At 34.2% G+C, this 12,419-nt stretch overlaps 1 protein-coding gene across 4 annotated transcripts in view; it reads left to right on the top strand.

Annotated features, from left to right (window-relative positions):
- The window catches only part of sbm (L-type amino acid transporter sobremesa), a 59,865-nt gene extending 48,894 nt beyond the window's left edge, over window positions 1-10,971 (top strand). For all 4 annotated transcript variants that reach the window (XM_022075141.2, XM_022075143.2, XM_087351047.1 and 1 more), the window contains exons 8-12: window positions 476-579; window positions 1,143-1,239; window positions 1,742-1,891; window positions 5,053-5,221; window positions 5,411-10,971. In XM_022075141.2, the coding sequence (XP_021930833.1) occupies window positions 476-579; window positions 1,143-1,239; window positions 1,742-1,891; window positions 5,053-5,221; window positions 5,411-5,475 (585 nt within the window). In that variant the 3' untranslated portion in view covers window positions 5,476-10,971. The remainder of the gene's footprint in view (window positions 1-475; window positions 580-1,142; window positions 1,240-1,741; window positions 1,892-5,052; window positions 5,222-5,410) is intronic.
- Window positions 10,972-12,419: the final 1,448 nt, after the last annotated feature.

Raw genomic sequence — 12,419 nt, 5'->3', positions numbered from 1 at the left:
AGAATGAAATTGACTCTCTGGACCGACTCCATAATATGAAATACCGCCGTACAGAACGTACGATTTTGATTAAAGAAAACTAAAAAATATTACTCGTGTTCTGATAAACACAACCTTCAAATGTCGTCGGTGGAATGTGACGTCTTCTGGACTTGTAAGTTTGGCACCAGCGTCTAGGAGGAACATACTGCTTTGAAGCATTGAGGTTTTCACAGCGGTGCCCGAAGATGGCTGTCTTCTGGGTCGTAGCGTCCTGTAGTCGATAGACGATCAGTTAAAATTCGAATTTAAACTGTGTTAAATAAATATACAAATTAATTAAACTGAAAATCTTAGTTGTTTAAATACTCCTTTTTAAAGTGTGTGAAATGCGCTGTTTATTCATTATTTTATCACAGTTAAAACGTGACACAGTTAATTTGAACGTTTTAATCGATCGTGTATGGAGCCTTTAATCATGCGTCTGTGTTCGCAGACTTTCGGCAAACGCATCTTGGGGGTAATGGCCTGGTTGATGCCCCTATCCGTCACAGTGTCAACATTCGGATCAGCTAACGGAACGCTTTTCGCTGCGGGAAGGTGAGCATGCCCCTAGGGTCTCGAGGTAGAGACCTGGATAATGAGTTCGAAGAAATTTGTTAGCTTTCATAGAAACCTGAGGTCACCAGTTATCTGAATTGGCTTTCGCCGTCTGCAAATACGTCACCAGAAGCATATTGCGTGTTTTGGGATAACACTTTTGTGCCGAGAGTTTAAATAAAATAGTAAATGGCTGTTTTTGTTGTAAATTTTTGTTAAAAACCACAATTTAATTTATTAAAAAGTCACTTAATTTGTTTGAGTGTCTAAAAATGACAGTGTAAAACTCCGGCTTTCAGGGATATGCCCCATCAAATATTCGATCGATTCATGAAACAATGCAAATGCTACCTTCAGGGTGAGAAACTATATAAAACGTAAAATTTACAACACTCTACGCTGCGCATCACCGAAAGCCGGGGTTTTCATAGAATTTCAGCCGCGAAAATTTAAAGGCGAGAATGATAGCCGAGATTTTCTTTTAATGTACCGGTACATTATCACATTAATATATCGGGACCAGTAGACAATAACATTTCATTAATGAGGGCTTCGGCTCGCAGGTTATGTTTCGCCGCCAGCCGAGAGGGTCACCTCCTGGACATCCTGTCGTATGTACACGTGCGTCGGTTCACCCCTGCACCAGGACTCATATTCCACGTGAGTTGCAATCTGTAGATATTAATTCGTGAAAGGAATACATTTTGAGGTCAAAGTTGAGCACAAGAAATTTCGTATTCAAAAGAATATATGCCTATCTAAAGCAGTGCTTTTTGTAGAAAAAATATGGCGGGACTTTTGAGGTACTGTAGCAAAAAATATTGTTATAAAGTGATTTAAAGTATAGCTGGCTAACAATGCAATGAAATATAACAATAAATATAAATTTGTCCAATGGGTTGTCAGATATGATACATGCGAAATGATAGAGGGACAGACAGATACGATCTTTACTTTTGCCTTAATTGTATACCCTTCATGCAAACTATTTATAAAATATTAACGGGAAGAGAATAGAAAATAAAGAAATGGAAAATAAACATGAACAAACAGAAACATTTGAAACTAAATGTGGTTAATCTACTCAGTTGGCATTTTGTCGCTTTTGCCAATTCAATTTTTATCTTACATTAAGTCACTGGATTTTCATTTGTCTGTGCAGTCACTTATTGCGGTAGCCATGGTGATGTCCGGCACTATCGATTCCCTGATCGATTTCTTCAGCTTCACCGCATGGATTTTCTATGGCGGGTCAATGCTGGCACTGATCGTGATGCGACGCACCAAACCCAACGCCCCACGGCCGTATAAGGTATGTGGGCCCCTGCGCGGTATAACTTTTCCGCGGTATGCTCGAGGTATCTTGCTTAGAAGCATTGCCCATTCTGGTCTGTCTCTGTGTGGTTTTTCGTAAACGCCGTGAAGGAAAGGTGACTTACCATCTGTCAACGATTTCTTTTCGCGAAACTCATGAAGGAAAAAGGCCATTTAGGAGCCTAGGTGGGAGGATAATACTAAAAAGATTATATGCTTTACGGAAATTAACTCTGAAGATCTGAACTGTGTTTAAACTGGCTCAGAACAAGATTCACTGGACTGATATTGTTAAGAATGATGACGCTTCTGGTACTGTAAAAACAGGGAATTTCTGCTGAGTAAGAATTGATACAAAATGCCACGACACGGTACATTAATAAATTGGAAAGTACACGATCATTAATTGCTAGTTCGTACTGTGTCCAAAAATTTGAATATGAATTTCTCGGTATTAAAGGACGCGTTATATTTTTTTTCCATTTTATTTGCCCAAGAAATTCCGTCGGCTTGTTCACACCGAAACGACACGGAGTCAGATACTCAAAAGACGTTTAAAATATTTTCTCCGAGATTATCGGTCTTTCGTGTCGTTGTAGCATGTCGGTGACTTATCATTGTGAACAAATCAATTTCGATACATAAATTGTACTTTGTTATTTCGTTGCTGTTATGTTGTCCTTAGAACAAGGTTATCTTAAACAGTTTCGGGAAACACGTGTACTACTTACGACACGAATGCTATTTTTTAATCGCCTCTTTCAGTGACAACCGGGCTCATTCATTTAACAGACCACGAGATTTTCTGACGTCAACAACACTAATAATAGCCCACGAGTACACGTAACTCAAAGTCCACATGTTTTACGTACATCTGCTCCCCATAATTCTTATCGTAATGGGTAACACAGATAAACGTAAGAAGCTGAGATAGTGGTCATCGTAAAAGGATTATTATTTATTTTTAGTGCTCTGTCTGACGGTCCGTTTCCTCGGCAATTATGATTCAGAAGTGGTTTGCCATTGCCTTCTTCTGTATGTAAATGATGATGAATGTGAAGTAATTGTTGGGATGCCACAGAGAAACCGGGGAAGCCCCGGAGAAAAACTCCGTGATACCTGGACCACAAGTTATAAATTTGGGCACCGGGAATCGAACCCGGGACCCCAGGATTACAAGGCCAGCTTTCTAACCGCTAGACCACCGTGGCGGTTGTAAAAGGATACGGAGAGGAAAATTAGAATAAGAAGACATTATCGGAATGACCTGCAAGTTGTAAGTTGCGTTACGTAAACGATCTTTTACAGAACTGATGACCTCATCTTCACGTGGTAAGTGTTCACAAACAAGGCTTGGAGATCGAGTCACGGCGGTATATCCATTACTTCTGATCTGGTAGAAGTGAAAAAACGAATGTACTGTAAGTTATTTTTTGGTTGGAGTGGGTTATTTAATTTGTTAACATTCGCGAATAAACAGTTCATTTTCACACTTCAGGGGTGAAAGAAACTGGGCCAAGATTGTGCCTAGTGACTGACTTTTTTTTAAGTGATGAATTGTCGAATTTTTCTGCTAGACGTGTAGCAGACTACGCCTATGCATAAATAACATTAACCCTTTTCAGTGCTGAATTTCATTTAGCATACGTCCCTTCTTTTTTTATATGGTAAACGTATCCAATTTATTTAGGGCTATCGCCCTGATTGTGAAGGCAGCAGCAACCTCTGAAACGTCGGTAAACTTGTACCAGACTCACTAAGCAACAAGCAAGAAGTCAACCATCTTCTGACTCACCGCCGTGAAAACCACAAATTTTGCTGATGTCAAATGAGATAAGAAATATTCGGTATTCGTAAGCGAGAAATCTTTTATAACAGAAATTATTAATATTCAACCCTAGATTTCGTTAAGAGATGACAGCAAGGTTACGAGTTGATACGCCGAGTAGCGTCTCGTGACTTCAGCTGTCACTGTAGGGTATTAACGAGCAATTTAATCACATGCAAGTTGTCTACTATTATTAGATAAGCAGACTCGTGTCAAACGCGTCTCAACATCACGGAAAAAAATAGATGCGAAAAAATGAATTAACGAAAGGAACGGCTATAGTGACGAGATAAATACGTGTCTAACGAACATTGAAGACCTTTAGTCTAAATTCATTCACCGTCTTTATGTTTCATGGAATCTCGTGACGTTCCAAAAGACGCACATTTGCATTTCGTTTAGCATATTTTATGGTATCAAATATAATTCCTATATTTACGCATGTCGTCTTTGTAGTGTAAGGGTCCATTAGACATAAAAAAAACGTTTGAAGATGACAAAGTTTTGTAATATTAAATGGTCGTTATAATGTAATCATGTTCCCTTTTTATATATATATATATATATATATATATATATATAGGATATTTAAAATAATAATCACGACGTTCTGAGAGTTGAATTATCTCTCGTTTTCAAGTAACTGGCTTTCATTTGGTATTGAAAGGCTTCAGGGTTGGGTCAGAAACTCTAAAATAATAAAATTTCTGTCAGTATAGTTACAACTAATCACCTGAAAATGGGACTAGAATCATCTCCGGAGGAAAGTCGTATATATTATACAAAATATATGAGACCACTGTTAATCAATCTTTTATAGGTGTTGGGAAATTCGGAGAAGTCTTCAATTTAATGTGACAACTTTATGAATGTACTAAAAAAAATATGCTAATAGAAATAACTGAAATATGAACACCCCTGCACCTTGTATTCTTAAAAGACATTTTCCAAACCATTGCTTTGACACAGTGTGTTTCAAAAAATACCTAGCAAAGTAGTAATCATCATCACTGATTAGTCTTATGAAACTGTTCCAGCTAAGATATTCGATCCAAAATTGGGCCTTCCATCTTTTGTATGGTCTACCTATGCTTTTCTTATCATTTGGTATAATCAGCTTATATAACTTTCAATCAGTTCACTGTATGTCTGTCACTTTATCTGTCTTATCTGTTTGTCCATCTGTACACTTACCTACTTATCTATCAAACCTAATTATCCACTCTTATTTCATTTCCACACTAGTTGGATTTTTACCTAGGCAAATGAAAATGAATATGGCGCATGTGTCAAGTCTTTCGTAAAGAACGCCTGTCACATATTTGTTGCAGGTTCCGCTCATCATTCCAGTTGTGGTGCTGGTGATCTCCATTTATCTGATCGCTGCGCCGATCATAGAAAACCCCCAGATCGAGTATCTGTACGCGGCTCTGTTCATCGTGGCCGGACTCATATTCTATGTGCCGTTTGTACATTATGCCATCGCACCTTCTTTCATGGGTAAGTACGCATCTCAACATCGGAATTTGCCCATGATCTTGATCCTGTTTTCAGGTGAAGGTGATTGCCAACTTCTGAGTAACAAGATTTGAGCTTTGTTCATCATCTAAATTATAAAATCATTACTACGGAAACATTGGGATGGTTTGTGTTGAGTATTATACGAATTTTCTTTTCATTGCTTTGCAGATTCTGTTACAGTGTTCCTTCAGCTGCTGCTGGAAGTCGCGCCAACTCAGTCCATGTTTGATTAGCATGGAGAAAGAAAGGAGAAATCTTAACTGCGTGAAACATACGTATTCATCATGACACAGCATGATTTTACATTCAGTTGTAAACAGATTCATGACAAGATTTAAAAACCTTGTAATTGTAATTTAAGAAATGCTGTTATATGTTTATCATAAACGCATTGTGGCTTGAGGTTTACGTTTTCTTTTATTATAGAATTTGAAAAAAAAGAAGAGTTTAAAAATGTTTTCTCTCTGCATTGAAAGAAATACTGGATGAAGTTATATTAATACGTTTTAATTACAAGAATAAAAGAATCCAACTACAAATTAGATCTGTGTTGGTTGTATACAGGTGGTAACAACTACTCAATAAAACATCCTGAATTAACAGAAGAGTTTAATCATTAGAACCCCGTGCTGATAATCATTGTTAATTGTTGTCTTGTCTGTACCAGCTTAAATAATACAATTACTTAAAGAAAAGAAATACCGAATGTTCAAATTTGTGATGTTATAGTATTAAATTATACTCCAGTCATTGTGATTTCTGATTATAAAAAGCAAAGGACATACTGTAATCAATAATGTTGATTGTTATTTAAAACTGTCTAGACTTTGAAGCACGCAGAAAGTTCTAATGACAATGTTGACACGGCTGGCTATTAGAGTAGTAAAAATGGCAATTTAAAATAATTTTCTTTTCACAATTGAGTATATTTTGATGATTATAAGAATTATGTTTCCACCTGAGTCTGTTATTCTGTTCTTAAATCAAAACATTTTGCCAAAAAAATTTGATTTTTTTTAATAGTTATATTTCGGGTTTTCTGAGTGAAATACATTTTTACATTTCACGTACATTTTGGCACTACGCCATTTACATATAATTTTAGACGTTTCTGTTTTTGTAGCATTTCTGATGTCAGTCTAACAATAAATATAAATGCACCACATTTAAGTTAAATGGACATCTATACAGTGTGTCCGTAAAATAATGGTGGGGTAACAAACAGTCATAATTTTGGAACAAAGCACGATAGAGACATGAAATAAACCTCAAAATAAAGAGAAACTCTTCAATATTTCGATACGTAAACAGGTTCTAGCATAAGCGCATGCGCGCTGTGTTACAAGGTCAATAGCCGCGTGATGTCTGCAGCGCATATCGAAATCTACTGAACAGGTAAAATTCGTGGAGAGTTTCTCTTTATTTTGACGTATATTTCATATCTCTATCGTGCTTTGTTCCAAAATTATGACTGTTTGTTACCCCACCATTATTTTACCATTACATAATTTAGTATAAATCTCATTAAATTTGTGTTTAAAACTCCTAGTTTCAACTTTTAGTATGCATTTACTGTATCAGAAAGTAGTACTGTACGAATATTACCACAAGAAACATGTTACTCACATACCTTTGCATAAAAGAATGTGGTTAAATTTGCGAAAAGAATGTAGGCTGATAGAGCACATTACTGTATCATGTCTATTGTTAATCTCATTGTCTATACTTTCTATCAGTCATTATAGTTCAGAGGAAATTGCTGGTTTTCTCAAAATAGCAATTGACAGAAATAGGAAAGAAGCTGTTTCAGCCTGCAGGCTCAGGTTTCTAATTTGTGGTTATTATAAATTTTTGAGTGTTTAATCAGTATCAGGTTTAATTCAGCAAATTTTCTATTTTATAACTTGGAAAAGTGCAACTGATAATTTCCTGTAGATCATGACTCAAAAATGCAATACCTAATTATTTAATTTACGTCTATGAATTAACTCACAATATCTGTGAAATTATTTTATTCACTCATGACTGAAAAGAGAACATTGCGTTCCATAAACTGAAAGCATTTCATTAATTTTGTTTACTAAGCCATCTTCTGTTATATACATGGCTAAAAGATGTGTAGGGTAATTATTGAATTAGTCTGGAGAAATTTGATATAGAAAGGGCAATTTTCTAAAATTGATCAGTAACTAATGATGGAAAATTGTGTATTATTGAAAGAATTGGTATATATACTTTTTATAATTTCTAAAAAACATTTAATATATTAAAGTAATAATGTTTTACAATATTTTATTATATATACATTTAATTAATTATTATGCTATGTAAAATTGACTTTAAAGATTTTATGTCTCTTGTTGGTGAATAGTATTTTCCTAAATTGCAAATAAAATTTATAGCTACATAAAATGTGAAATAATATATTTGTTAATGACTGGTTTTACTCAAATGTTCTGGAATCAAATACCATATTTCATCCAAGAAGACTTTTTTATATATATTTCTTTTAATGACTGAATGCACTCGTTGGGATTTCTGTAATAATAATTTATCTTGAGTTCCGCATTCATAATTGTGATTCCACTTTTCATGATTGATTTTTATTTCCAGTTTATGTGAATTTATATTTATAAAATGGGTATAAATTATGAAATATTAAAAATATAGATTATTTAATTTTGTAAATCTGTTGCCATAATATGACCAACATGCCAAAATTATGTTGTTAACTGGTAGTTTGTGGGAGTATGTAGCATGGATAACTTCAAGTTTTCATCACTTTATGAACCAAAATAAATTAAATTTCCATCTTGATAATAATTTTAAAGAGACGAAGTTTTTAAAAATATTTTATAGGTAATATAGAAGTCTAAACAAGAGACAAAAGTATAAACCATAAACTATAAAGTAACCTCACATTAAGGAAGTAATATAAATATAAGTAAAGTTTCATAAGTGAATATTTCAGGGCTATGAAGCAGAAAATTTATGATATACATTCATTCTAGATTCTCACAGTTAAAACTGAAACATTTCACTTAATGAGACAAATATTTTAAAAATTTTAGGTTATGTACTGAAAAAAAATGTTGGTTTGTAACATGTTAAGACCATACATAATAGTTTTTCTATCCTATGTAATAATGATTATTTTTCACATCGGTAATACTAGTTTGGTAAAAAGTGTGTGATGCAGAGTTTATAAAAGTGATGACAGAAAAACTGGTGTTCATAACTTCGAGATAAATATTTTAGATTATTTGACAGAACATCTTATTTTAAAAAGGCAAGTGTAGTTGAATAATTTCTAATAATATTTTATTAACATGGCAAATAGTTTTCATATATTATATTACATGTGAAAGTACAGATACATATTAAAGTTTGATAACTGTCGAATTATCCAAAATAAAATTAAGAAATTAATATATGAATTTACTTGTCACACAAAGAAATTACAAGTTTACTCTGCACAGTATTTTATATTTCTTGTTATATTAACATGATGGAATGCATTATTTCAAGGTCTAATTAAATTCAGATATATCCCATTTTTTGATATCTGCATGTCATTGTAGAAATGCTATTTGTTCAACCAAGTAATGTAACATATACAAAGTTTTAGCGATACAAAGCTGCAATAACATAAGTTTTGTATTTTTTGCTTAAATAATATTAGTGCCAAAAAATTCTCTTTATAACTTTAATTAAAATTACCTAGAACAATGATAATCCTTTGTAATAATTTTCATGCCATATCATATTGAAGGATTCTAAAGACTTTAAATTTGTATGAGTTATTAATATTTTCAATGTTTACTTTTGTTGTTGTTTTGAAGTGCATTGTATTTTTGTTGCATGTTCAAGTTTCATTGATAAAAGTGTGATCACAATTACATAAAAGAAGAAAATTAATAGGAAAGAACTGTTATGCATAGGCACGTGCGACGGTTTGCTGTTGTAATTATTTGGCAAGCAGAATACAAGATCCTGGCTTTATCAGTATATTCTAGAATTGCAAACTCATTACATTTTTTAAAGGAAAATTCAGTATTGATGGTGTTTATTATATAAACTTGAAACTTCTGTCTTCCTTTTTTATGTTTATCAATAAGTGCATCTAAGCTTCTAATTGCTGATCTAAGTTACTTAGGGTAAGTTTTCATCCTGAAACATCCTACTCAGTTATTCAAGTATTTTAAAGTCAGAATCAGATCACTTATAATAATACGCCACAGTGTTAAACATTATTGACCGCGCCAAAATGCAGTGTATATGAAATTACATAATATTGATATAGCAGCTTATTGTGTTTCGCCAGCTTTATGGTTATGCATTATCTCATTACATTTTAAAGTATTAGTGGTCTATAAAGACCACCTCATTAAAAAACTTCACAAGTCTTTTATGGAAACTGAAGGTTTATAACCATGTTCACAAGTGGTAGCCACTGATCTCTGTCCTGAGTCAGATGATTTCATTTTACATCCTCACACTTATATTTTAACATTATATTTCTGTCTGCACCTACATTTTATAAGCAGTCTCTTCTCTTCTGGTTATCAGAACAAAATTTTGTAGTAATTAACCTGGCACATATGTATCACTTTTCTTAATGACTGTTCAAATTTTCCTCTGAATATGTGAATTTTATTTGGTTCCCAAAATAAACAGTGTTTATTTATTGCAAAACTTCAAAAATGTCAGTGTTGGTAACGGAGAAGCGATGTGTGTAATACAAGAAGGAACTAGACTTTTAAATGTTACTTGGATATATATTCTCCTACAGAGCTATAAAAGGTATACTCAAGATCAATAATGAGGTTTGTTAAGGTTATGACAAAGTTTGTTCCCATATCACAGGACTACATAACCTCCAAATCTATGTCTCTGCTTCTTCATTCACTGTGCACAGAAATCAATTGTATTTATGGGCTGCTTATATAATATTACACATCCATTCTGACAGGAAGAATAAATGAGTATTTAGGGCTATAGCGTATCACATATTTTCATTTAAAATTACTGGTGTTTGGTGGAGAATGACCAAGTAAGGAAAAGTAACTTTTTGGTTAACACAAGGGAAAAGTGAGATTTTATTTTTTATGAACACTGATTATGGCCTATGTGATCTACAAATCACCACTGATGATATTCATTACAGACTATGGTGTTTTCTCTGCAGTTAGACACATTAATATTTTTTTATTAATTTCACTCGCTGTAACAAACAAATGTGTATTTAAATATATATAACATTTATATTAAATTTAACTCATTGCATACAATGTGAGGTGGTCCAGAGCAATAAATATACATTTAAATGTGATATGTAACATGCTGAAAGCTTAGTATATAAAATTGTGTCAGTTTGTGACTATCTAAATGATTCACTGACAAATTCAGCAGACTGTGAAGGCAAACAGATTATGCTTAGTTTATCATTACATTTCTGTTATATATAGCATTTCTTCTTTGGAAAGGAATTAAAACACGTGTTTAATGTTAAAAGGAAGATTACTGAATCTGCATAATTTTCCAAGAGATTCAACTGTAAGCCTACGTGTCAGTTTTTATTACATACAAAACAAAAATCTGAATTTGATGCCCTTGAACATGCCTATGTAGTAGTGTGATCCTTTGTAATATTTGCCATGACAGAGACGTAATGTATTTCAACATTGAGTAATAAAGTAGAATATTACTTTTTTCATAGATACATTCAACTGGTTCTTTCATTTTTTCTACAGGCAATCCCATGTGAAATGTGGATGAACAATATTTTACTGAATTCAATCCTTTCCATGCTGAAATTTTCAGTAAGAGGTACCGAAGAGAATATTTGGACATAGGAAGGAGGAAGCAACAGGAGGTTCAGTTGGTATTATCAACGAACTGTTATTCTTTTGTCAGTTTGAGATTTATGTTTACTCTTTCTCGTTTATACGTCTTTGGTCTGATTCGGTAACTGAATCGATAGCCATTGAAATTTTATATCGATAATGAAAGTTATATGATGATGTTTTGTATTAGTTCCTTGTGACTGAAAGTTGTTGCCCGCCACAGGCCCTATTAGAAGCGATCTTCAGAAGTGTATTAATTGCAACAAAGAATCCGAGCTACAAGAAGGAATTTTTGCAATTCTTGGTTCACAATTATTGTTTTTACTGGAGAAATTTTGTTTTATTTATGTTTGCGTGAGAACACGTACCATAACCCTTATTGGTTTCCGGAAACCCCTAGCGTTCATAATGAATCCGCACTTCACGATTCGAAAGTTGGTATTTGGTGTGGAATCAGTGCAAGGCGAATAATTGACCCATTTTTCTGTTGATAATAAGACGAAGAAGGGAATACTAATCTGATTTTGAACAGGTTTATCCCAGAGTTAACATAGAAAGAAATACTACGGTCTGTTTCAACAGGACTCAGCAACGGTGCACACAACCGGTAACTGTAGGTAACTGCATGACCATAATAAGTGACGTGTTTGTTGATTGAATTATTAGTCGGAAGCGTAGGGACACCGCTTTTCCTTGACCTCGTGCAGTGTGTTTTCATTTGTGGGATAGTTTGAAAGACAAAGTGTACAGCAGAAATCGCCATACATTGCATAAACTTCGAGAAAGTATTCGGGAAGAAATATACAGGATTTCCCCAGCAGAGGTGCATCGTGTCCTTGTACTGCAGTGCATGTTCACAACCACGGCGGGAATATTTTCAACGCCACCTCCGAATCGGTAAGTTTGTCTCAAAGTTGTTTTTGTGTGTGTGTGTGTCGTGTTCGCAATGGCCTGGTTTACGGAAAAGGAGCCAGGGCTGCCCAAAGCACGGCAGTGCGCTAGGCGGTCCAAAAAGAGAATACCAATCGAAGATTTCTGTCTTCTGGGTTGTTGCGCTGTGTAGTCTGGTCGATGTTAACCAACGTTTCAGAGGTCATACTGCCTCCGTCATCAGGCCCTGATGACGGAGGCAGTATGACCTCTGAAACGTTGGTTAACATCGACCAGACTACACAGCGCAACAACCCAGAAGACAGAAATCTTCATATTCACCGCTGTGAGAACCTCAAGTCTTACAGAATACCAATCCTTTAGCATAAAATATAATTTTCTATGAAGAATATGAATTGACAAACCTAAATGCACTTCGAGTGTTATTGTTGAAGAGAGAT

This window comes from Zootermopsis nevadensis, unplaced genomic scaffold (assembly GCF_977971745.1).
Source record: "Zootermopsis nevadensis isolate Lab colony 2312 unplaced genomic scaffold, Znev_1.0 Znev_ptg000002l, whole genome shotgun sequence".
Taxonomy (NCBI): domain Eukaryota; kingdom Metazoa; phylum Arthropoda; class Insecta; order Blattodea; family Termopsidae; genus Zootermopsis; species Zootermopsis nevadensis.
This window is presented reverse-complemented; position numbering and strand designations above follow the sequence as displayed.